The 26,524-nt window shown below is 38.4% G+C and overlaps 1 protein-coding gene across 1 annotated transcript in view; it reads left to right on the top strand.

The window, feature by feature from the left end:
* The first annotated feature begins 525 nt into the window (after positions 1 to 525).
* Positions 526 to 26,524, top strand: part of WDR48 (WD repeat domain 48) — a 29,642-nt gene continuing 3,643 nt past the window's right edge. Inside the window, exons 1-17 of the mRNA XM_054815328.1 lie at positions 526 to 595; positions 9,476 to 9,616; positions 10,751 to 10,829; positions 11,109 to 11,191; positions 11,305 to 11,434; positions 14,757 to 14,845; positions 15,749 to 15,850; positions 16,217 to 16,441; positions 17,831 to 17,905; positions 18,257 to 18,359; positions 18,676 to 18,773; positions 20,588 to 20,695; positions 21,067 to 21,163; positions 21,712 to 21,807; positions 23,991 to 24,096; positions 25,571 to 25,658; positions 26,220 to 26,296. Coding sequence (XP_054671303.1) covers positions 548 to 595; positions 9,476 to 9,616; positions 10,751 to 10,829; positions 11,109 to 11,191; positions 11,305 to 11,434; positions 14,757 to 14,845; positions 15,749 to 15,850; positions 16,217 to 16,441; positions 17,831 to 17,905; positions 18,257 to 18,359; positions 18,676 to 18,773; positions 20,588 to 20,695; positions 21,067 to 21,163; positions 21,712 to 21,807; positions 23,991 to 24,096; positions 25,571 to 25,658; positions 26,220 to 26,296 — 1,745 coding nt within the window. The 5' untranslated portion in view covers positions 526 to 547. The remainder of the gene's footprint in view (positions 596 to 9,475; positions 9,617 to 10,750; positions 10,830 to 11,108; positions 11,192 to 11,304; positions 11,435 to 14,756; positions 14,846 to 15,748; positions 15,851 to 16,216; positions 16,442 to 17,830; positions 17,906 to 18,256; positions 18,360 to 18,675; positions 18,774 to 20,587; positions 20,696 to 21,066; positions 21,164 to 21,711; positions 21,808 to 23,990; positions 24,097 to 25,570; positions 25,659 to 26,219; positions 26,297 to 26,524) is intronic.

Raw genomic sequence — 26,524 nt, forward strand, 5'->3', positions numbered from 1 at the left:
TGCAGACCCTAAAAACGAAGGTGGTGGACCTGGGCACCCTGAAGGGTGCGCGTAAAACCCCCAGCACCTCAGAAGCACTGCCTACAACACGCTGCCTCAGGCTGCGAGCTGGAGCGCCTCAGGGCTGGCACCAGCCCTGGCCGAACTCCTCAGCCCTGAGCAGAGCCCTCCAACAGGACAAGTGACCTCGCCCTGCAGGCCTGGCCTGGCTTCCCGAGGGACAACACAGCCCTCGGGACACTGCAAGGAGGGATGAAGACACCCCGTGAAAAGCAACAGAGGCAAGAAAACAGACCCAAGCCCTTCCGGGGAAGGACTGCAGAGAAGCCGCTATGAAGAGAACATGGCGGGGCCGGGGGCAGGGCGGGAACGCTTGCCTCGCCCCGCCCCTCCTTCGCCCCGCCCCTCCAGCGGTTGCCCTAGCAACGCCTCGGGCGGTGACCGCCCCCGTCCCACCTCGCTACGCGAGTTCGGAAAGGAGAGGGGGGCGGAACTTCCGGTCCGTCTCGCCCTCCTCGGAAATGACATAGGAGTGTCAACATGCAAGATGGCGGCGCATCATCGGCAGAACACGGCGGGGCGGCGGAAAGTGCAGGTGAGGGCGAGGCAGGGCCCGGCGGGGGCTGCGGGGGGCGCGGCGTGGCGGGGCTCTGCCACGGCCTGGCCCGGCAGGAGGAGAAGGACGGCTTGTGGCGGCGAGGCGGAGCGCGGCCCGGGAGAGGGGCGGGGTCAGCGGGCGGGGGCGGCGGGCAGGTGGCGGGGAGCGGCGGGAGGGCGCTGGGCCGGAGAGGTCGCCGGGTCAGGGAGGGTTCCCCTCGGGGACGGCTCCCCTTCGGGACGCTGCCGCTCGGCTCTGAGGGGCTGTGGCAGCGACTGCCCTCAGCTGGGGAGGGGCAGGGATTGGGGGTTTCTATGGCAACGCAGTCGCCTCCTTCCCTTTCCCAACAACACCGAGGGGAAGGGGAGACACCCCCCAACCCCAATGGCGCTCCCGCACCCCCACTAACGTCCGTGGAGGGGGCGAGTGGCTCCCTCGGCACCGCGGCCTGGCTGGCCCAGGGGGACGAGGTGCTGCTCGCTGCCAAACGGGGTCGGGTTCCCCGGCCCGGAGCCACCCGGGTCTGCCCTTCCCAGCTCCCGTCAGCGTTTCTTAAAGGAAGACCGTGGCCTAGGTAGTCTGGTGGGTGTAAACTTTCTCAACTCACCTCAAACCCCGTGGTGTGGGCTATGAGCACACTGTTGTAGCCTTGGTGCAGACTGGAGTTACTGAAATGTGGTGAAAGTTAAGACTCTCTAACAGTAAAAGTCACAAAAATGGTTTCAGTGTGGTCTTCAACTTTTTTGGTTTTGTTTGTGATACTGCCAGCACTATAAACATTTTTATAGCTTTCACTATGGAAAAGATTTAATGCTTTATCAGTGTGTAAATCTGCCTACCCCTAGTGGCAAGTGCAACTTTCAGCTGTATCTGTCCACTGTCATCAAAAGAAGTGATCAGGGCCCGTGGAGACAGGCTGGGAGAGTTGGGCCTGTTCAGCCTGGAGAAGAGAAGGCTCCTGGGAGACCTTATAGCACCTTCCAGTACTTAAAGAGGGCATATAAGAAAAATGGAGACAAGCATTTTAGCAGGGCCTGTTGTGATAGGAGAAGGGGTGGTGATTTTAAACTCAAAGAGGGGAGATTTAGACTAGATATAAGGAAGAAATTTTTTACGAAAAAATTGAAATTCAGTGGTGAAACACTGCAGCAGGTTGCCCAGGGAGGTGGTAGATGCCCCATCCCTGGGAACATTCAGGGTCAGGTTGGAAGGAGCTCTGAGCAACCTGATCTAGTTGGAGATGTCCCTGCTTATTGCAGGAGAGTTGGACTAGACGACCTTTAAAGTCTCTTCCAACCCAAACAATTCTGTGATTCTGTGAAATATTAATTAAGCCTGAAATAGCACTAGGATCCTTCCAAACAGAGATGGGTTCAGTTTTTGAACATTTCTTTTGCGTTTTATCACACAGAGGAAATCTGCAGTGTCCTTTATAGCCTTTAGTGGTTTTGATGGTTAAGGTAAGCGCTCGATCAATACTGTATAAAGAATTCCCTTGCCCTTTCAAAACCCCCCCTTTGACATTCTTTAAAATACAAAGAATCCAAAATATAATATCCCTTTATTGATGTTGTTGCCTATGCCATAAACAAGTTTTTGCAGGTTGCTCTCCTAAGGAGGGGGATTTTATGATAACTAGATATTTCTTTGATGTAGTCCTAGTTTTTCATGAAGTATTATTTCCCTGACAGCTACATGCATCAAAGAGTACAGTGTTTCCTTTTTTACTACTACATTCCTTTTCCAAACATTACTTAGCTCAAAAGTTTGTATTTACAGGTGGGTTTGTGGTGGTTTATGATGTCGTCTTTTCCACTTTCGTTGTGTTACATGATTTTTTTACTTCATATACTGCTGCACTGATCTGCGTCTCAGCCAGTATATTGTAAGTCTAGATCTGCAGAGAATAACTTTGGTTATATTATAAGCATATATAAAGCCTTAAGTAGAAGCTAGGTGTTTTCTTGTGTTCTTATTATTTCACCTACTTGGTTTGAGACAGGATTTTGTTCGTGTAATGGAATACTAAGTGGCTGTTGTATCCATCAGCCACTGAGCATTTAGGGTGCTGCTACCTGAAGCTTTTGAGAGAAGAGGAGAAATTTTTCCCAAACCTCTGAGGCTAGGAGAAGAAGCTTTTTTAAAAAATACCTCTTGGGCGTGGAGGAACTTGATTCCTTACATGGCAGGAGAGCTGGCTGAAGGTTATGGAAATCAGAACTGTTAATATCTTGGATGCACCTGTTTTACTGGTAAGCAGAACCATCCAAAATAGTCAGTTTAGGGTGCTTCTGCATATAATTTTATAAGAGTTAAATCAGAATAGATGTTTTAGCCCTCAAAATAAATTCCACACATAAAAAAAAGTAGGAAGTTTAATGATTTAAATCTCAGGTGTTTGAAATGTCCAGCGGCAGGCTATTGGTGTGTCTTAAGCTTAGCTACGCACATCTGAAGGTGCATGGCACATCTGAAGGAGCACGGTTGTCTGATTTGGGAAGGGAATGAGGATGCAGAGGTGTGTCAGACACGGCTGTGATCAGAAACAGTTGGCCATATGCCGTAGCTTTCAGATACGTGACTGTGAATTAAGTCAAGATGAAGCCAGTTTTCAGCAGGTGGCTTAAAGTAGCTGCTCGTGAGGGACGGCATTGTAACTGCTCTCCCAAACTGGCTGCCTGGCCAGAATAAATTCGCCCCCGCACTCAAAACCTATTGACAGAATGTGGGAATTTTGCCATAAGTGATCTGGATCAGCATCTTTATAATAAACTTGTTGAATGAACTTTAATTCTTTTTTGTCTTTAAGTCCTGTACAGAATAAAAATATCTTTTTGCACTGACTTTGTCATATTTATGCACTAATACTGCATTATGACAGCAAGTAGTGAAACAAAAAACCTTTACATTTAGAAAATATTTCAGCTACTGATTTTGTTAATAGTACCATTTATTAAAAGCACACTAGATTTTGTGTACTGTAACTTATTAGATATAATATCTATATTATGTATTTTATATATGATAAATATATAAATTATATTTATAAGTTATAGTTATTTTATCTATGATACTTAAGCAAATGATTAGCCAGTAAGTTGATTCCGTTGTAAAAAGATAAAATGAACTTCTTAATACCTTCCATTATGTTTATTTTTGAGTGCCTGATAAAAATTCACATATCGCTATGTTCTTAATTTTAAAACTATTTTAAGGGATACATCTGCCCTACCAAGACACTAAGGCAATAATTTATTTTTTCTTGGTGGTTGACTGCTGCTTCTCTCATTTTTTGATGCAATTTCTGTCAGATCTCATGGAATCCTTCCACTGATTTTGAGAAATATCAGGGTTTTAATTGCTCTACAATATCATTTATGTCTTTGAAAATTTTCTCTGCTTACAAACAAGGAATGAGTGCCGTCAGAGCTGGCTGTTCAGTTTCCTCCACCATGATGGGGTGGTGGTATTTTTAAAAGCAGGTTCTACCCATCTATCAAGACAAAAAATGTTATAAGACATGTAATGTAACAAGGGTAACAAGATTTCAGATCAGCTGATACGCTCATCCATGAAGGAAAGACATTGTAGATCCTGTAAGAAATTCACTTGGGTTTGTGTGCTGAAACATATCTGTTGACAGTAGCTTTATCTCTGGAGCTCTTAGATAGTCATTAGAATGATTAGTCCTGATCCATTTAGGATACTGAATCCCATAAATTCTTTATAATGAGGGTCCATCACCTTGTAATGTTTGTGCACTGCTGTAGTGAACGATTCTTATTCGTTATGGGAGTTTATAAAAGCTGCAGCAGTATAAATGGAAAAAGCCTTGGCCATTATTAAAATATTTCATATCCCACAAATCTTGCCCCTCCCAGACCATCATGGCAACAAAACAACTATGATCTGTATCATAGTTATTATTATCTTTCTGGTTTGCAACTGACTTTGTGAATCAACGCAATGAACAAAGTAGAAATGTGCTCTCAGTCTGCCCTGTTTGAAGTGAATGCCGGTTGGTGCTTAGAGTCGTAACTTCCTGGTGACCTTCACAGTCCTCTCCGGACAGAATACAGTACCTTATCTGGAGTGATAAAAATGTCTGTGCTGCGGGTCAGAGTGGAATTTCTTCTCAGCCAAAAACCTGTTGCTTTTACATTGTTTAGATTTGTTTGTGTACACGCATACTTGAAAACATACTTCATATTTTTGTATTTACCTGGAGTACTGCATACCCGGTACAAGAAGGACATGGAACTGTTGGAGCGAGTCCCAGAGGAGGCCACGAAGATGATCCGAGGGCTGGAGCACCTCTCCTATGAAGACAGGCTGAGAGAGTTGGGGGTTGTTCAGCCTGGAGAAGGCTCCAGGGAGACCTTAGAGCAGCCTTCCAGTACCTAAAGGGGCTACAGGAAAGCTGGTGAGGGACTGTTTACAAGGGCATGGAGTGACAGGACAAGGGGGAATGGGTTTAAGCTGAAGGAGGGGAGATTTAGATTAGATGTTAGAAAGAAATTCTTTACTGTGAGGTTGGTGAGGCACTGGAACAGGTTGCCCAGAGAAGCTGTGGCTGCCCCATCCCTGGAAGTGTTCAAGGCCAGGTTGGATGGGGCTTTGGGCAACCTGGTCTAGTGGAGGGTGTCCCTGCCCATGGCAGGGGGGTTGGAACTAGATGGTCTTTGAGGTCCCTTCCAACCCAAACCATTCTGTGATTCTATGATTTGTTTGTATAGTTACTATATTTAGTAACACTTCTTATATTTCTATACTCAGTGACACCGAAATGTAAACAAACAAAAACCACTTTCTGACCTTATCTTTTTAATTTCCCAAAAATAAGAATAGAAGGAAGAACCACATGTGGATTTTCAGCAGTCTTCCTCGGTTCATCTTAGTGAACTTTTGGGTTTAGTGAACTTGTCTGCTGTCCACCATTCTTACACAAGTGTCAGGTTTTTTAAATCAAGTTGCTGTTGCTTTTATTGATCCATTTTAAGTTCCCTGTGTGAAAACAGGCATTTCAACACCCTTTTGACAGTCTTTGTGGAACCCTTAATTTGTCGCTCTGTGTTAATAAAAGTTAATGTATTGGAATACAAGCCTGGATGCTTCTGGTGTTATACCTCTCTTTCTAAAAGGTTCCATGTGGTATTCAGCTAATGTCTTGAGGTTATTTTTAGATCAGCCACATATTCTGTATATCTTGTTGGTTTTTGGTTTTTAATATATAAAATGTTTATTTCTGTCTCAATGACTGGTTTGCAGGAGTGGACCATTTAATGTTTTTTTTGTTTGGATGAGAAAATAAATTAAGTATTTCTAATGTAAGCAAGTTAGCAGGACGTCGTCAGGCCTCCAGTGAGAGTTGGAGGGTCCATTTTTGTTCCATAGTCATCATATTCCATTCATATTCTGTTCATGAAAAGTGGTTTGTCTTGTCCTTTCCTAACTGCTCAAATAGCACTATTCATTTGAAATTTTGGTGTGGTATCCAATAAACTTGCTTATCACAAAATCATTTTCTTTCATCTTAATTTTCTCCCCTTACGCTTTCAGTATTCAAATAAAAAGAATTTTAAGGAGCACATGCTTAATTTGGATTAGAATCATCTTTATCATTGAAAAATTGTTGTCACAGTTTCATCCAGTGACATGCAGAAAATGATCATTACCTATTCTTTATACAGCAGGGATTTTTTTCTTTCTTACTCTTGTATCTTAAATTTTTAAGACACTTTATCAGGCAAGGTATTTTATTCCTTCTGTGGATGGAAAATAAAACTTTGTAGAATTGTAAGTCTGAGGAGAGACAGTAGTAACTGGTTGAATTCTATGAACAATAGCAGTCACTGCTGGGTAGTTTTATAAGTGTCAAGCTTTTTTTGTTGTTTTGCCATCTTTTTTTCCATCAAAGCTGTCGTGTATTAAAAAAAAAAAACAGAAATAAGATTTTAATCTTTTTTAATTTAGTTGTTGCAGCGGAGTTCCTTTGTCAAGTTTCTCACAGACAGAAAGAAGGATGATATATTTAATGCTGAACTGGGACTGAGATCTAGCATGCACTCTTCGATCTACCACAGACTCATTAAGCCTGAAACAATACAATTCCTCTCTTTGTCTCAGTTCCCTTAAAATATAGACAATACTCGGCAAGAGATATTTGACTAAATTCATGTATGGAAGTCATTAAAAGGAATAAAGGACGGTTGTCAGTCTTCCCCCAGTCATGTCTTTGAACGATGGAAAAACAGCACCCAGTTGAGCCGACAGCCAGAGTTTTCAGGGTCTTCTGGATGGAAATTTAGTAGTTCTGCAAATTCCATTATAGAAAGAAGTGAAAATTATTTTACTACATCTAATCTCCAGGAGCTTTTTTACTGCTAGTTTCTGTGTTAAGAACAATATTTAGTTCTTTATTTTAGCAAGAAAGTATTTTATCCATTGCATTTTAAGAAATTATGAAGCGACTTTAATTCTGTCAAGATTAATGTAGAAATAATGACTCTCAATTTCCACAGTCCTGTGAAAGTATCAATTACATATGAAAAGTAACTTATTTACTCAAGTAAGCCACCATTTGCTTTTTTGCATTTTTAAAATAGTTATTTATGGCTGTTCTTTACTTGAACTCCTGTAAATTAAAAAAAGTAACATGATGAGCTCCTTAAAATGCTTGGGTGACTAACATAGTTTGACAGTCTTATTTGAGTGAAATAAAGAGATAACTCTTTTATACCTGAAAATATAACAAATATGGGGGGTGACTAAGAGAAGAGGAACAAATCCAAAAATTGAGGATTTGTCAAAAAATATTCTGCTTGCAGTTTAGAGAAGCAACAGCTGAAGGGCCCCCGCTAATCTTGAGTCTGACTCTGTATTTCAGGAGGAGATTGTTCTCCCTGGTAACTAGCATCAAATTTGAGCCACTGACCTTTAGGTTTTGAATTAATTTAATTTGTGTCTTATCTGCTCACACTTTGTATCTTTAACTGAGTATTTTCATTGGATTTATTCAGAGTTTGAAAGCAGTGTGAATTTGGCCATGTGTTTTGTATCATGTTAGACCTTGTCTTTGTAACATTCTTTTATTCAAGTAGTTGTGCGGGTCTACTAAACAGCGTAGACATGATATGGTTAAGCCCAGGTGAGGAGTTGTACGTACATCTTTGCTCTCTGCATCACAAAAAAAATATAAAAATACTTCAAGTATTTGAAGTGGTTTAACATAACAATATTATGTGTGGTTGATGGTGTCTTCTCTTAAGTACATCTCTGAAGCTGTGTGTAGGTGGAGACTTGAGCATGGATAGAAACAATATTATGGATGAGTCTGGAATGGGTGAGAGAAGCCGAGAGTGTTGGAAATTAGGACACAGTCAGAAATTGGGTGGAAGAGCTGTGACTCTACAAGGACTGAATGGCTAACAAAAACTGTAAGCAAGAAGAGCTTTAAGAGCACTGGGACATAACATAATAAATGTAGTAAATGGACTCGTAGAGTGGTAATGGAGAGTATTAAGGCAGAAGGATTCAGAGGCTCTTAATTTTGATCCTCCATCGTTGGTCTATAGAGCTGTTGCAGCTGTTTCTAAAACAGAGAATAGGGCTGGATGCGTGCTTTCTGGAAGCATCAGTTCTCTTACTGTGCTGCACTGGGATGGGATAATTCAGTTGAGGTGTTGCCCACGTTTGTCAGTTCTTGTGGTGTAGAAACTGAGACGCTGTAAAATGTTTCTTCAATGAGAAGGACCACTGAACATTTTGTTTAATTTGTTGGTTTTATTTCGTGTAACTGAGGTCTGATCTGGAAAACATTTTCTTTATACTGCTGTAATGCAGTTATTGGAGTGAGAAATTATTTTCAGATCTCCAGCCCAAGACTACTACTTGAAAGCATTTTCAAAGCAGTGGTACTTATGTATCCAAATTATTCTTGCTGTGGGCAGATTGGGTTATACCAAGCCTAAAATTTTACCTTGTCGTTCTGATTATATTTTACGGAATCTGGGAAGGAGCATAGCTGTCAGCTTTCCCACCTATACATGTGAGGGCTTTCCTCATAGCAATGCATAAACCCTGTGAGCAGGAGAGATGCAGCACGGTGTGAATGGAGTAGCTCTGAAGAAACTGCAGTGACTTATCATGTTTACTGAACAGTAATAATGGAGGGTCCTGTAGCCTTTGCAGTATGTCTCCTTAAATCTCCTTCTAATGTTTCTAAAAACAATGAAATAACCTATACACACAGTACTGTCAAATACAGAAGAAAAGTAAGTAAAGGAATAATTTATCTGAAAGAGCAGTAAATATTTGTACTACTTAATATATTATAAAGTAGGTAGTATTTTAAAAAATGGTTTCAAAATAATAGCGACACCTGAAATAAATAGCTAGAATTTGTATCTGTAGTCTTTCAATGCTTTTTAATCCTTAGTGACCATATCCTCTGCCTCATGAGTCTGGGAAATGCTGTCATCCCAGCTATAGAAACTATGAAACCTACTTAAAAAGTGAGACACAAACTCAGCGTGTTGTCTGAGATCACCCAGAATATCTGTGCAGAGCAAGGAATTGAACTAAGGATTCTCTGGGTCTAAGCTTGAGTTGTAATGATAAAATAATCCTTTGGGCTCCAGTTGTAGCTCTGCTGACAGCTTCTTTTCTATGATTCTTCCCCATTTTGGGGAGGGGTGAGGGGCATGGAATTACTGAGGTGGTGTTGGTAACTCTCAAACTGACAGACTTACTTAATGCTTGTAAAGCTCTCTAATATTTTCTACCCAGGAACCTCACAAAGATGAAATTAGATGCTAGCATTTTATGGCCAAGTCAGTATCTTAATACCATAATTGGATTTGTGTAAATGTATTTTAGGTCTCCTATGTGATTAGAGATGAAGTGGAGAAGTATAACCGAAATGGGGTAAATGCACTTCAGCTGGATCCAGCATTAAATAGACTCTTCACTGCAGGCCGAGACTCTATTATAAGGATATGGAGTGTCAATCAGCACAAGGTAAGTCGAGAGAGGATTCCTACATCTAAACATTTTAATGGATTGTTAACTTTGGTCAATGAGCATTTTGTATATTCTGATATTTTGGGAGAATCTTCAGTCATCTTCTCCCCTTTATTGTTATCCTTACTTTCAAAGAAAAAAGGAAACAGTGATCAGACTCTGTTGGTCTGCTTACTTTCACCTTTGTGTTTAATAACTAAAGAAAGTTTATTAAAAGACTATGTTGTGTTGAGAAGAAAGAACTAAGCAGTCACAGAATCACAGAGTGGTTGAGGTTGGCTGGGACCTCTGGAGCTCATCTGGTCCAGCCCCCCTGCTCAAGCAGGGACACCTAGAGCCAGTTACCCAGGACCGTGTCCAGACAGCTTTTGAATATCTCCAAGGATGGAGACTCCACAACCTCCCTGGGCAACCTGTGCCAGTGCTCGGTCAGCCTCACAGTAGAAAAGTGTTTCCTGATGTCCAGAGTTTGTGCCCATGGCCTCTGGTCCTGCCACTGGCCACCACTGAAAAGAGCCTGGCTCTGCCTTTTTCACACCCTCCCTTCAGGTGTTTATACACATTAATGAGATCCCTCCAAGCCTTCTCTTCTCCAGCAATCCCAGCCCTCTAAGCCTTTCCTTATAGGAGAAATGCTCCGGTCCCTTCAGTGTTAGGAACTTGAGCAGATTAGTGGAAACCAGGGCTTCCATATGAAGGGTGCAGAATATAAAACTTCATTAAGTTCATGACTTGGAGAGATCCTGGGAGATCCTTGTGTTGTGTTTTGATTGTTCTGTTCCTCTTCACAGCAGAGCAAGTCCAATCCCATAAATGCAGAAATAACATTAGCTTGGCAAGCCATCTTGTTTTAGTTACAAGTTTTTGTACCACAGAAAACAACTTTAAGGTGAACTTTTATATGAAATGAAACTGTGAGTTTAAAATGTATAGGAATTCCACTGAAAACTGATTTGTGGTGTCTTACATAGCTGTATAGTTCTGTCATAAAAAAAATCTGGAATAATGACTTCAACTCTACGTTAGGCAACTTTTAATGTGTTTGAATGTTGAAGAAATTGTCACAACAGGATCTGATAGTCACAATCTTTTCCATTTGTGAAGAGATCTTATATTTTTCTTAATTTGCAGCAAGACCCTTATATAGCATCTATGGAACATCACACGGATTGGGTAAATGATATTGTGCTCTGCTGCAATGGTAAAACATGTAAGTACTTAAATGTTTGAAAACTACAATGTTCAGAAATTGTGTATAAAAAAATTTATCCACTGCTTTAATTATTTTCTATCTCTTCTTAGCACTGAAAATGAATTTCTGTGATTGTACTGTAAATTTGGTAAATAATGTAAGATCTTCTACTGAAAATCTAAATGTGTTTAGATACGATTCTTTTAATCTTTTTAAAAAGAAAATTAGAGTAGTATGAATATGCTTTATAGTAATATATAAGTCATTAAAGTTTGCTCTTTATTCTTTCCAATTTAGTGATATCTGCTTCTTCAGATACTACTGTTAAAGTGTGGAATGCACATAAGGGATTTTGCATGTCAACACTAAGGACACATAAGGTGAAAAACATTATCTGTAAATGCTGTATGTTATCACTGACAACCTTTTAAATATTAAGATGTAGACTTCAAATGGATAATGTTGTTGATTCATGTTGTTATATTTATTGTAGGATTATGTGAAAGCCTTAGCATATGCAAAAGATAAAGAACTGGTAGCATCTGCTGGGCTGGACAGACAGATATTCCTCTGGGATGTAAATACTCTAACAGCACTGACTGCCTCAAATAACACCGTAACAAGTAGGTACCTAGGGAGGGGAGGCAAATGCAATGCATTTTATTGAGTGGCATCATCTATGAGATCAATATAAGACTATAGGTGCCAGTTTCTGTGTGTATGTAAAAAATGTGCAAGAAATGTTAAGGTGGTTTTAGTATGTACTCAGTCCATTTGTTGCATTATGTAATAGCTAAAAATGTAGAGCAGCCAACAGTCATGGCATTTAGAGTAGAGAACAGGTCTCTTTGAACATTTTCTCTTGCAATGTAATGTGCTGGTATTCTCTGAGACTTGATAGAGCTTTAGCTTGAGAAGCTTTTTGGTCCTCAGCTAAGCCATTATAGAAATCTTGCCTTGGTTATTTGTCACTACGTTTTCTGTGTATTATAATTTGGTTGGTTTTGGAGGGGTTTGTTGTTGTTTATATAGATGCTGCAAAAAGTGCAGCATAGCTCCTAAAGCAGAACTTGATAAATTTATCAAATCTGTCAGAAAAATAAAGTTACTAGATAAATTTAGATTAAAAATGTGTGAAGTAATACTAAGCACTGATTACATGTAAGGATAGCATGCTAGTGAGATTTAACTCACTAGTTAGATATTAGAACGCAAGGGGAAACTGTTCCTAGATTCTGCTTATCAGGGTTAATCCTTAATGTCATCATCAAGAAGTGGTCTGTCCTGCTTCTCTATTCCAATAAAGACTTTACAATAAGTTATGAGATCTTTCCCCATTGAGCAATTCCAGCACAGCTTTCTTAGAATAGTCAAGATAGAGCTGGATGTTTCTCTTCTGGCAAGTATGACACCAGTCTTCAAGTTCAGATAGATTTAATTGCTCGAGTGAATAACATGAATTTGGCTCATCAGCATCCTGGTTTGTATTGGCTATTTTACAATATATTTTTTCAGAAAGGTGTCTAGTTTGACCACAGCGTGTTTTGCTGCTTGTAAGCAGGTTGGAAAAATAGTGTTCGAAGTGACTGATCTCTTTCTTTTTATACTTGTTGTTTGATACCTGTTTAAACAAACAGTAGCAGAGTCTCAGATGTATGCACTGGGAAAGAACATACCATCTTGCTACACTGCCACTCTTGAATTTTCTAAATAAGACTGCTTGCTTCCTCGTTCATAGATTAGGAATGACTCAAGAAAAATCTGCAAAACTAAAATTTGGAATTGGCCCAGCAGACTTTTAAGAAATTTCAGGAATATGTGATTCTGTAAATAAGAGACAGGCATATAGTTGTTCTGGTGTCTTTTTTGAATTAATGCTGAAAGGTGTGTTAATTCTATGGATTTGGTAGCTACAGAAACCAAGGATGCATCTGGTAGGCAGAACTGTCAGTTTTGCATTTGTTCTGTCTACAGGACTTTTTAATTCAAGTATAGCCTCGTGCTGGCATGTCTGTGTAGTCTTCAGAAGAGGGATGGCTTCTAGTGAGCTGTGTTGGACTGCCAGAATAGTATTGGGATGGCACATGATGGCATATAACTAAGTAGATTTCCCTTATATTTCCCAGAAGTTTTCTTTCACTGAAAGTAGAGTTATTTTATCACCAAACTTTGCTGATAACTGTAAGTTATGCTATCTTCTGATTGAACAGGGAGTTTTTGAAGGAAGAATGTATTTGCTGGCTCACAGGAAAATTCTGGTTTGGGGGAAGAAGAAAAAAGGATTTCTTGAACATCACAACAGTGATACAGATCCAAAATGATTCCAGTGAATCACATTTGGAAGACAGGGGGTACTGAGGAGCTGATGCTTGTTTTGAGCCCAAGATCAAACAGCAGTGGAGGCATTACCTCTAAGATGACAGAAATAAATCTGCATTTCTAGAGTTAAAACAGTAATGCTTCATAAGGGGGAGGAAGGGGAAGCAGAGGAGTTGGTTTTTTTGCTTTCTAGTGCTCCCAACTAACTTGTTTCTATTGGGAAGAACATGGTATATGTCCTTAAAGAAGCTGGTTTTCCTCTGTGCTTTCAAACAATATTGATTTTTTTCAGAGTGCAAATGGAGATTGTTCTTGTGCATTAGTTTCCTGTCTGATTACAGGGAAGCAATGTACACAAGCCAGCATTAAAAGGAAGCCTGTTTTTAAAGAGTCTCTCAGTCAGCATAGCCATAAATTAAGTGGAGAGATTTTGCTTTTAAGAGGTAGTCCCTTCCAGAAGAGGGTGGAGTCGAGCTTTGCTCTTGTTACGGCATAAATTTTGCTTCTGTACACTTAAGATTCTGTCTTCCATTCCTGATGTCCACCCTGTGATAACTCTGTGCATTATCCTTTCATAAATTATTATGGTTGTTGAACAGTGTGCTAACCTTCAAGAGTTTTCAGTTCTGCTTTTTGCTTTCAACTCTTGTCTGGGGACAGTGGAAGACTATTGCTTTATTTTGCCTACAAATAATAGATTTCATTTGAAAGTTTACATTTGGATAGCCATAGCTAGTGGTTATGAGGACCCTGAAGTAAAGCTGCATAATTGTGATAAAATGTTTACGATATTGGGTCAGAAATTGTGTGTTAGCAACTTATTTCCATAATATACCTAAATCATGATACAAAGTTTTTGCTGGCAATACAGTTTGTTGCTGTTCTCAGCACTTTTTTGGCATAGTGATCGTATGGTTTTGAGGCTTGATGAAATCCCTAATGTTGCTCTTTGAATAGATGATTTTCACTTGCTGTGTCTGTGCTTTTCCCGACTGAGGGATTGGTACTTTAATCTGTCCAAAAGTAGATTAGGCTAGAAGGTACAGAATTCCTGGGCTCTGTTGGTAGTTGTGATGCTAAGGAATTGACATATGGTTTTCACAAACACAGAGGTAGCGTCCGTCCTCAAGTAACACATTTCAGCACCACAGTGTAACTTCAGTAATGCACCTCTGCTGAACAAATGGAAGAGCCTTTCATATATAATGTAGAATTGTACTGCTACTTGACTTGGAAAAAAATAAAAAAAATCCAAATGTTATGTATTATAAGATCACATAGAAGTATCATTCTCTAATAAAGTAGTTGAGAAGAGCAATAGTACCTTGATGATCCTAGCACTGAATTGTGTTGCGAAGAGGACACCAGGATGGTAATGACCATAAGTCTGTAGGGTTACTTTGGTTTTATGCCATAGTAGAGTAAGAATAGGGATGGGGTTTTCCTAGCGGTATGCTGTCTATAGTCTGGTTTTTTTAAAGCAACTCTGTATACAGGGTAGAGTCGCACTATTTTCATGGATCAAAGGGTATTAAAATACCCTAAAATACTGGCTTTGGGTGAATAGGTATGTTTTTTTCAAATGAAAGCATTAAAATTGAAAATGTAAATTTTATTTTGAAATAGCTTCTTCCCTGAGTGGGAACAAAGATTCTATCTACAGCCTTGCAATGAATCAAATGGGAACAGTTATTGTATCAGGGTCCACTGAAAAGGTAAGCAAAAATCTGGTAAGGCTTATTCCACTTCAGTTCAAAGTTTAGTATAAAGAGACAATTTTATTAATTTTCAGTGTCATGTCTGTAGCAGCTTTTGTGTTTTTAATAGTGAGGGTAGACACTTTTTTTAAAGTGGGAGTGTAAGCACAGGATACAAATACCTGCCTCAATCTGAAGATATGTATATATCCATATGGCTGTAATACACAGAAGAGATGATCAGATCATCTTGTGTAACCCTCTCTCTGTTAGAGGTCATTACATTTCACCACAAGAGCTCTGATTCTGGAGACCTATTACTCAGATGATAATAAAAACTGAAGCGTGTGTCACAGGTAAGAAAAGTGGTGCCAGCAATTTAAGGCCCCTGCAGGGCTGGTAAACGAAGTGAGCTAATGAAGTTCAGGTGTTCCCAAGAGATAGCCTGTGCTCTTTGTTGTAAAGGAAGGTGAAGCACCCTAAAGTCCCCTGCAAGTTTTTGGTTTTTTGTTTGTTTTTTTTCCCTAATCTAACCTCAAGAGAATTTTATATCCAGGTCAATATGAAAATGAAAATAAGATACACCAGTCAATCATCTGAGAGCATTCTCAGAATCTTTTTTTTTTTTTCCTTTCCACTATGCTGTTTACTGTCGCTTCCATTCTTTAATTTCTTAAGAAGACAACAGAAAAAGCCATTAACAAATGAAATTACGATCAAGGGAAGAAAATCCACTTGATTATGAGATGTATAAGATCTAGTTATGTCTATCTTGTTCTAATGAAGTATGTTTTTGGTGATGGATGTCTGTGTGTTGGGAATAAGGGTCAGTTTATTCAGAAAGGTTTACTTTTCTGTAAAGGAAATATATTAGTGGGAAGAATTATGTTAATGCCAGTTCTCCAATGTCTTTTTACATAGGTTCTCAGGGTGTGGGATCCGAGAACTTGTGCAAAACTAATGAAACTCAAAGGGCACACGGACAATGTAAAAGCTTTGTTGTTGAACAGAGATGGCACTCAGGTATGTGCTTTAACTTGAGACAGAGGCATTCAACAGAATGCTGAAATGTCATTAGTCTTTTTCAATATGATAACTATTTTATGTCATAGATTACAGAAGGTAGCTTAACAAGTATTTCACAGATATTTAGTGATTAAGGGAGGGAGGCTGGTGGGTGAAAACTCTGTTTTATTACAGGTCTGTCTAGGTATGGAGGGAGTGGTTTATATAAAATGTCTGGAAATTCTGACTAGAGTTGTTAACTGCCAGTCTTTGCTTAGCACCATCTTCATAGAAAAATATAAGAATTATGAAAGCTCTTTATGGAAAATAATGATTTTAAGACTTAAATACTTGCTTGATTTAAGTACGATGGTTGTTGTTTAGTGTCTTTCAGGCAGCTCTGATGGGACTATCCGCCTGTGGTCCCTTGGGCAGCAGAGATGTATAGCCACATATCGAGTCCATGATGAAGGTGTTTGGGCTCTGCAGGTCAATGAAGCCTTCACTCATGTTTATTCGGGAGGAAGAGATAGGAAGATATATTGTACAGATTTACGAAATCCTGATATCCGTGTGCTTATCTGTGAAGAAAAGGCACCAGTTCTTAAGGTAATTGATTTTAATTCAGAGAATCATGGAATGGTTGAGGTTGGAAGTGACCTGTGGAGCTCATCTGGTCTAATACCCCTGCTCAAATGGTTGCCTGGGACTGTGTCCAGACAGCTTCTGAATAAAGATGAAGACTTCACAACCTCTCTGGGCAACCTGTGCCAGTGCTCAGTCACCCTCAGAGTATAAAAGTGTAATTGTATTGCATGTCATTTGATGAAATAGCAGCTTGAGGAATCAGTTGATCAAAGAATGTGTTTTGGGTAACAAAAAAAAGTATTTACTACACTACACCTTCAGTATATTGGCTTTGTCTCCTAAATTACTTCTGAAACTTAATTGTCTGAAGTATATAAATGCTACCTAAAATGTGCAAATTCAAATACTACTGAAATTGAATATGCTTCAAACATGAAAAATTTGTTTTTACCAGGTGAGTACAGTTTTAAGACACTAAGCTGGCATTGCTGAGCCTTTAGACAGAAATGGATGGTTTTTAGCAGTGATGTGTATGCACAGGACTGTGTTAGAATACGTTGCATACTTACAGGAACCAGGAGTAAAATGTATTGTGGGTTTTTGGAACACCTAAACACGATGTTTTCATAACTGGAGAAAACCGCATGCACAAGTCTGAGTCTTCTGAAGAGACTGCTTTTTGGAGTTTTTTTGCTCTCTGTAACTCTAGATAACATAACCTTGCAACACGTAGGTGTATAAGGAGTGTATGACTGAAACAAATACCAGTATATAAGCAGTCTGTCTTTCCTTGTGAGTGAACGCTGTAGGCTTGGTATGTTCAGATAAAATCCTGGATATGTTAATGTAGTTTTGAAGAACTCAGAATCTGGGAAATTTCAGTTCAAAAAGGAAAATGAAAGCTGTGGTCAGCTGTACAAAGATCCGCAGGGGTCTCTAATGTCGTAGCTACAGTGATTTGTTGTTGTTCAAGAAATGTAACAGCAGATCCAAATGTATAAAGTTCTGCTTTTTAATTAATACAGAACTTCTTACATTCTCTTTTTAACCATATAAAGTATTTGAATGCAAAGTAATTTGGAAAATACTGTATTTACCAAACTGTCCATTAGACAAAATTGCATCATGCTAGAAGCAGCTTTAGATACTGCCTGTTTAGGCACATCGCACTTACTATGGTCCATGTCCAGAATTTGTTTGTTGAATGTTTGAAACAATTTCTCTGGAGTTTCAAAAATTGCAGTTTAGTTATTTTTCATTTAAACTTTGTATTTCTTTAGTAAACTGAAAGTAGTGCTGTTTCTGAGATACATCCAAGTATGGGAGCGGGTCTACACAGAGTGAATATTGATTTAACAAACGAAAATTAAGTTAAGCATGCCTGACAGTATCTGTGGTTTCATTATTTAGATGGAACTTGATAGATCAGCTGATCCTCCTCCAGCACTTTGGGTCGCAACAACTAAATCCTCTGTGAATAAATGGGTAAGAGATATATTTTACACTCTGTGAATTCAGTTAAGTAGTCATGGGATTTGCAGTCTTGCTTTGGGAACTGTTGGACTGTTACTTGGGATTTGACTGTGACTTGCTATGATCGGTAAGCTTTCTTTAGAAAAAACCATAAAATGCTCATATTGAAATTGATCAAAAGACATTAAGCTTTGAATTACTTCCTTTGTTATCTATTTATGCTGCTTTTAGAAGTAAGTTATCTTACTCAGCACTGAACGGTTAGCATCTAAATAGCAGCATGAACTGGCAGTTGTTACTCACAGATAAAAGCAAAGTTTATAGATTATTATGAATGTGTCATTATTTTGTTTCTTTCTTTAGACTTTGAAGGGAATTCATAATTTTAGAGCATCTGGAGACTATGATAATGATTGTACCAATCCTATACCACCTCTGTGTACACAGCCTGACCAAGTTATAAAAGGTAAGCAGCTGTTTTTCAGAGTACCTTATAAAATCTGTTATCATTAGCAGAAATGGTAGAACTTTAAGACTGGCTCAGGTTTTTAGGTACTCGATACTATGATTTCAGCCGAAACAAAGGCAAGGTGGTTATCATCTATCTAGTGTTAGTTACAGTTAAAATAGTGTTTAAACCTTGGTGATATCCAAGTCTTGCATAAAACAGTGAAACCAAAGAACAATCACACTTGTTGTGTTACGCAGTTTAATTTAATGTAATATTAGGAAAAAAAAAAAAAAAATCACTGTCGTGACCTTAATTCTTGTTTGTTTGCTAGGGGGTGCTAGTATTATTCAGTGCCACATTCTTAACGACAAGAGACACATATTAACCAAAGACACAAATAATAATGTGGCATACTGGGATGTCTTGAAGGTAAGTATATAATTTCAGATTAAACATCTACTGTTGGATGATTAATTACTTTGTACTTCTTAATATATATTATTTTTAATGCGTGAGATTCCTATGGTAGAAAGTAAGGCATCCTTTGTCCCAAGACATAATGCAAAAATTGCTTTTTGAAAGGGGAGGGGGCATTTCTGAGCTTTTCTGCATCTGCCTGACGTGAGGCTGGGTATTGACATCTTCATTCACCTGAATTTCAGACCCTAGAAGTCTCTGCTAAAAATAGTGATGTTTGTTTTGATTGGGTTTTGTTTTGAAGGTGGCTTTTAGAGGCCCAAGGCATGTCTGGCCAATGCAGAGTGGAATAGCGTATGAAAGCTTAGGCTGCAAAAGGGAAACCTGTGCTTCAGGTCCTGCTACAAACCCACAGATCCCAAGCGAGTGTGCTGACTAGCAGTCGGTGGATTATTCTGGGAGTGTGAACTCACCGCTTCCCTTGTTGGCAAGATAGCAGGCAGGACTGGAAGGAAAGTTAGCAGGAGGAGGCATGGCTCCCACCTAGCGTTACTTGCTCCCGTGACGAGAGAGAGACTTGGTGTGGCATTTCTTTATCTTGCTTTACCCAACAATTGCTCAGAGGAGGGGGAAAAGAGTACAAAGAGAAAGATCAGTGAGATGGTCAGCAATTTCTTCTCTTGCAAAATCCTGTTTGAAATTCTAAATCTTTTTTTTTTTCATCTTGAGCTATGCAGTGCTCCAGCCAAGATTCAGTCATGGAGTAAAGCACGCTCGGTGAACTTAGTGAGGTGCTGACTGAAGTGAGAAAGAAGGGAATTAAGTTGGAGAATGTGGATTTGTACTAGCAATGATCTAGATTACTTTTGTGGAAAACTGATTAGTTTTTCTTTCTTTCATTTTACAGTTGGTATATAATTAAGTACAGTGTTAGATCTCAGGACCAAAGTCAAATGCTAATGTGTAATTCATACTTTCATTCAATTCTCTTTCTCTTTTGTTACTAAGGGTTTCAGAAGCATCTCTTAGATATGTTTAAATACATACTCACTTTAGAGATGGGGTTACTCCCCAGGTCAAAGTATCATGTGTAGGATCACTGCACTCTAAAGCTAAAGCTATTTATTGAGGATGCTGGAAGAGGGAGGTTTTCTTACCTGTAGGTACACCCTGCAATCTTTGCGTCCTGTAACTTTTCCTGGATTTTGAGGAAGGAAATCTTGCAAGGTTACAATCGTTAGAGTTTGCTTAAAGCATGTGTTTCGGGATGACTCTGCAAGTGGATTACAAGAATTTGGATGTTAACAGACCTACCTGAGGAACTTTAAAAATAATAGTGTAAACTAAAACAGGAAAAAAGAATCTGCATACAGATTCACTCACTGCTGTTCCCATTGCAGTAGTTGACATGAATTTGTTGCTAGATTTGCAACAAATACTGGTATTTGATGGAGAGGTCACCTGAAATATTGATACTGATGGGGAGAAGAATGACAGGATGGTAGAAGACAGCTATCAGTGATAGGAAAATGGTTTTTTATTAATGTGAAGTAATACTTCCATACATCTCCATTGTCTTGATGCCACTACCTCAGAAATAAATAATAAGTAAAAAAATAAAAATTACTTACCACATAAACTATTGTTCAATTTTTTTGAGAAAAATGTGAACCTTTAATGTACATGTTTCTGGACTACAGTACTGATGGAGGAATCATAGGTCATAATCATTCCAAATGTATATGAAAGTCAAGTAAAAGATTTGAGGTGTTGATATGACACAATACTCAGAATTTAAAAACTTGTGTATTTCTTTTGGTGTACAGGCATGTAAGGTTGAAGACCTTGGGAAAGTAGATTTTGAAGAAGAAATTAAGAAGAGATTTAAGATGGTGTATGTGCCAAACTGGTTCTCAGTAGACTTGAAAACTGGGGTGAGATACAACTCCCGAATCTGTTGTTCTAATGTCAGATTTCATATATTTTCATATACTGTTTGTTCACAAAGGTTTTATGCGTTATAAGTTTTGAAGAATGATCATAATTTATTGGATAGATTAATTTCGAAGCAAACCAGCAATTTTTACCTCAGTTCTTAATTTGAATAACGGATTTTTTAATATTTTTTTTCTCATCGCATGGTCAGTTTAAATCCACCAATACTGATTATGAACTAATACAGTTTGGTAAACAAAGTGTGCTATCATGCATTTAGAAATTCTTTGTTTTGTATTCCTAGCTAAGTATGAACAAAATTATAAATTAATAGGCTTCATTCCTCTTTCTGGTGGTCTTTTTCCAACAGATGTTGACAATTACTTTGGATGAAAGTGACTGCTTTGCAGCCTGGGTTTCAGCAAAAGATGCTGGATTTAGCAGTCCAGATGGTTCTGATCCAAAATGTAAGTTTTAACTAATATTAGTGCTTTATTGAGACAAAAAAAGCAGAATAAATTCCACTATTTATGTTTGAAAGTATTCCAGTGCCACATATGTCAGTAGCTGGTTAAATTGTAGGGCTTATTTTCTTGAGACTAAATTCTGCAGAGAAGTCTTCAGTGAGGATGTTTGCTTTTTTTCCTGAAACATTTCAGTCATGTTCAGGTTTTCTATTTAACTTGGTTTTGAATCTTCAAGAAGCAAAAGGGAAAAAGTAATATTCCTAAACTTGGAAGTGTTACCTAATCTAGAGAATGTTATAGCATGTGAGTGATCCAACACTCACATAGTTTAGTGAGTTTAGCGATTCTAAAATCAGCTTTTTTTGAGAGATTGTAACATATAGCTCTGAGACTGGGATAAGCAGATTTCTGTGCCCATAAATAGTTTGTTTAGGGACCAGAACTACACAAACTTTCAGGAAAGCTTTCAGCTGTGGATCAAATGTTAGAATATCATTTTGCTGGTGGTTTTTCTGTAACTGAAGTTCTACCTCACTATGTCTTCACAGTAAACCTTGGAGGGCTTCTGCTACAAGCACTTCTGGAGTATTGGCCTAGAACACATATCAATCCAATGGATGAAGAAGAAAATGAAATAAATCACGGTTAGTTTTTTAATATTTTCCTTTTTTTAGGATTTGTTCATACATTCTGTTGGTTTGTATTTCTGTTTCTTTAACAGATACAACTTGACTTGCTGTCTTATAACTGTCTCTGTATGCATTAGAGAGTAATGGTTTTTTAATGCTTTTAAATTTGCTTTACACCAAAATTTGCAGAGTAGCTTTCTTCTTCAGCAGAAGTCTTAAGAACTCTAGTCTGTAAAAAAGTAGGTGAATAGATGATTCTGAAGTTACAGAAACATGATGCCTCAATGAAAAACAATTACTGGCAGAAATAAGGCTTGACTTGGAAAAGAAACAGCCTAGATAATGACAGCAAAGAGCAATAGTTCAGTTATTCAACATTAGCCAGTATTCTCTTGACATAATTCCAGTTTGCTTCTAGGTATTACGAACAATACAAAACTAAAAGAAAGATTTACTGGAAAAAAAATATTTTCAATGGATATTAGAATAATACATGGGGTAGGTCTGTACAAAACAACCTTAAAGAGTGGTGTTTTAAGGTAGTAATGTGAAGTCTAATCAGGCATGAGATAAAAAGCACAGCTGTGTAAAATGTAAGATAGTGGCTGAATTTGGCAGAATAAGAGAGACTGTATAACTCCTAAGTTTGTAGATTATTTTGAAATTAATTCAACCTAGATCAGAGTTGACTGAAAAGTCTTGTCTTTGGCGATTAAGAAATTACTTTCTACAGATAATGCAATTAAGAAAACTGTACGTTCAGCAATATCTTGCCATTTCGTGACAGAGATTGTGCCAGGACTTAGCTACTTTCTTCTTTCAAACGTGACCCCTGTGGAGGGTTACAGCACTTGGCAGGCTTTTCTGGATAAAGTTGCTGATTCTCGTACTTTTGTGTAGGCAAGCTACAGCTTGAGAGCCAGACAATATATGAGAAATACAACTCAGGCTTTTGTGTTGTTGGAACACTGATGCTGCACTACTTACTTCTGGGAATAGCTGTCGATGAATGGAATAATGTTTAGGATATTCACTACAGAATCAGTCTTCATTTTCCCTTTCAAAAGTAACAAGAAACTGATACTGAACAGTGACCTAAGAAGAGAAAATGTACCTGTTGGACAGTAAAATTTGTGTAGAGAGACAAGAACTTAAATATACATACATATATATGTATATATGCGTAGTATTGTTCCTCTCAATTGTTAACAAAACTGTTATAAAGAAATCTTTCAAACTGTGGGATTTTTCACTTGCTTCTAACTTCAGTATCGTATTCATCCCCTCTAACAGAGAATAGATTTTCTGTTTTGATTTCTTTGCTTGATACAATTTTTGACCTTTCTTTCACTACATGTACTGCTGGTCAGAAAGCTAAGGAAATACTCATCTCATGAGACTATGCCATTTCAATTTCTTATGTTGCTTGAATTCAACATCATGTTCAAATACAGTAATTAGATGCTGCAGTGTAATCAAGATGATCATTCTCAAGTGAAAGGAAGGCATCTAAATGCTCCTGTATAGTGTTCCAAGATATCTGAATGATGACTAGAAGTTGTGCTCTTTGAGGTGCATAAATAGTGCTGATTTTTCTTTAATCATATCCTAAGCGTCTGATGCAGAATCAGGTTCTTCAGTGTTTGAAGACCATACTACTATAACTAGCTAAAAATAAATTGAATTCAGAATGCAGTAAATTCAAGGAAATGTGGGTCTGAGCTTTACTAGTAAACTGTTTTGACATCTGGCAAATCCAGGTAGAAGAGCAAAGCTAACATCCTTCAGAGTTCTGTACTGTCAGCGTAGGGGGGGGAAATAGTCTCGTCTCAGCGGAATCTCTTGAGTTGGTTTCTAATATTAATATTATGCAGTTTGACAAATCCTCAGAATTCTGTTAAGGAACTAGAGAAAACTAGTGATCAGGTTTTGGCTCATGAGCTCTATTGCCCTTTTCTTAAAGGCTTTTCAAATAGGCCTTCCACAAAATTGTATTGACCTCATTACTATCTAGTGTTCCTTTTAATATACTTGCTCTGTGTTGGAAATGGGGATTTTCTTGTTTTATATGAAGCTTATGATTTTGTTAATTTATGAAATACATTAGCTGTAGGTGGAAAAGATGCTTTTTGGTCGATGTATACCAGATTTTAAGGCCTAGCGCAGTCTTACTGTTGCGTATATTTTTTTTCCAACAGTGAATGGTGAGCAGGAGAACAGAGTCCAGAAAGGAAATGGATACTTTCAAGTGCCACCACATACACCAGTTATTTTTGGTGAGGCTGGAGGACGCACTTTGTTCAGGTATAAAAACCTCAAGAGTGTAAATTCAGTGGCTTAACAATCGCTTCCTTTATGAAAGGAAAAAATGTTATCAAAATGCAATACTTGCATCCCTTTTGTACTGTATATTCAAGACACACCCTTGACAGGTGAAATAAGCAGCTGTTAGTGCTAATTTTGCATTGTCCAACTGAATATGCGAGTTTGAACATCATCAAGGCATGGAGTTTTGTGATGGTAAGAGTTTTACATTGTTCTTAGTTGTATGTCGTAGCTTTGAGATCTCTTTGGGTGTCCTCTTCCTGCAAACTGATTAACTGAACTTAGTTTTAGAATGAAATTGTGTTACTTCAGATTCTTGTAGAACTTCTCTTACGGGTATATTATGCTGGTCTTTGAGCATTAATGACTCAGGAGACCCTACTCACTAGAGAGTTGGTTTCTGCTCCCAGAATTATAGTTGATGACCCAGTAGAATGCTCTCAGCTCTGGCAGGTAGGAGCACAGGTTCTGTATTGTAATGTGTATGTACTGATTACCCTTCTATTTCTTTTCATTCTACGTTGAAAAGCCTGTGATATAGGAGACATCAGAGACTGTTTAATAGTGCTGCAAAACAAATGCCTAACTTTAAAATACCCTGAAGCATTTAATACTTACTGACATAGTGGATTTTAAATTTGAGGGGTGAGGGATGTTTGATTTGTTGTTTTTGTTTCCCAGGCTGAATAGGCCCAAAAACTGTAACTTTTGGTTCATGAATTGGTCAGTAAAACAGGGTAACCTTTTTCAGCTCTGAAAACTGATGGTTTTTTCTGCAGTATCAATGTATTTACATTGTAGCTGGAGCTTAATATTTGCATCCATTCTGTACTGGTGGATCTTACGTTTTATACAGCTTGTTCTCAAGCCTATGCTGAAAAGACACCATTGGAGGGAGTAAGCCATACTTACTGGACCTAAAAGGTGGTTTGCAGGAATCTCTGACAAAATACTTGATTGGAATTTATAAAATTATATCTGACTTTGTTTCACCATTGTGTGTGCACATTTCTTAAAATTGGTTTTATTCTTTCCATTTGGTGAGAGCTTAGCAGATGCTTTACATGCAAAGCTCATTTTTTTCCAAGCAGAAAAGAATTGCTTTATTTTTTTATTGCCTTTCCCCTTCTTATGACAGTTTTGTACCTCAACACACAATATATGCAATCCATGAGCGAAGTATGTTTTTTAATTTCTCTGTACCATAGCCTAGGGTCTCCTGAGACACCTCCCTGTTTGTGCTTTAAGGATCTGTCTTCTTCCTGCAACTACTTTTTCTGGACTTCATAGAAAATATGTGATCACTTCCCCAATAAGTGTGATGATGTAAAGGGCCAGCTAAACAAGTTCAAGCTCCCTGCCCATTAAAAGGGCAGGTGCTCTCCTGAAAGCTTTTTAACGTGCATTAACAATAATTGTTTTCATTCACAAAGTTTATTTCTCTGTGTCTTAGGTTATTATGTCGGGATTCAGGTGGTGAAACTGAATCTATGCTTCTTAATGAAACTGTGCCACAATGGGTAATTGACATCACTGTGGATGTAAGTATCACATGTATAGATTTTGCCTTTTTGTTGGCTTCTTAAGGTGAACTACAATTTTTTTTAACTGTACAGAATCTGAAATAACACTTTAAATTCTTACTCTGTTGGTATTTAAAATAAGTGATGTCAAGGTCTGTATCAAGACCCTTTGAGATTCATTATGCTTTGATGTGTCCAGTGAAGGTATTTTTCCTCACTTTCTTTTGCCAGAAGGTCTTAGAATTCAAAACACTGCATAACTGGTATCCTTAACAAGTGTGGAGCTCAGGAACAGAGAATGCTCTTCATACTGCTGCAGTCTTTTGATACTATCTAATTTCCTTTGAAATAAATGATAATTTATATTCAAAAGCTAGATGTAATATGTGCATCATCTAAATTGAAGCATCTCAGGAGTATGAGTAATTTGGAAGTTGGCTGGGGTGGTTATGTTGATTAAGGATCTCTCTTGGTTTTTGATAATTAGGAGCTGAATATACTTCACATAGCAGCTGGTGGAAACAGGAGCTGATAACAGTTCATCTTTAATTAACACTTTTCAAATTTGTTTCCTTCTAGAAAAATATGCCCAAATTCAATAAGATTCCCTTCTACCTCCAACCTCATTCATCATCAGGGGCAAAAACTTTAAAAAAGTAAGTAATGCATATTTGCATTTTTATTTATTATCATCATTATTAAAATATACGAACTATATATATTTATATTATGTTTCCTATTTCTAACCATGAGGAATAATAGCTTTTTAAAAGGAAAAGGTATAAAACCTGACAGTAGGGAATGCAAGACAGTCTGCCCATCGCATTAGCTGTAACTGGGAGCTATATAGGTTAGAAATCAATGCAGGTCCTCAGATAGGAAGT

This window comes from Grus americana, chromosome 2 (assembly GCF_028858705.1).
Source record: "Grus americana isolate bGruAme1 chromosome 2, bGruAme1.mat, whole genome shotgun sequence".
In the NCBI taxonomy this organism is placed as follows: Eukaryota; Metazoa; Chordata; class Aves; order Gruiformes; family Gruidae; genus Grus; species Grus americana.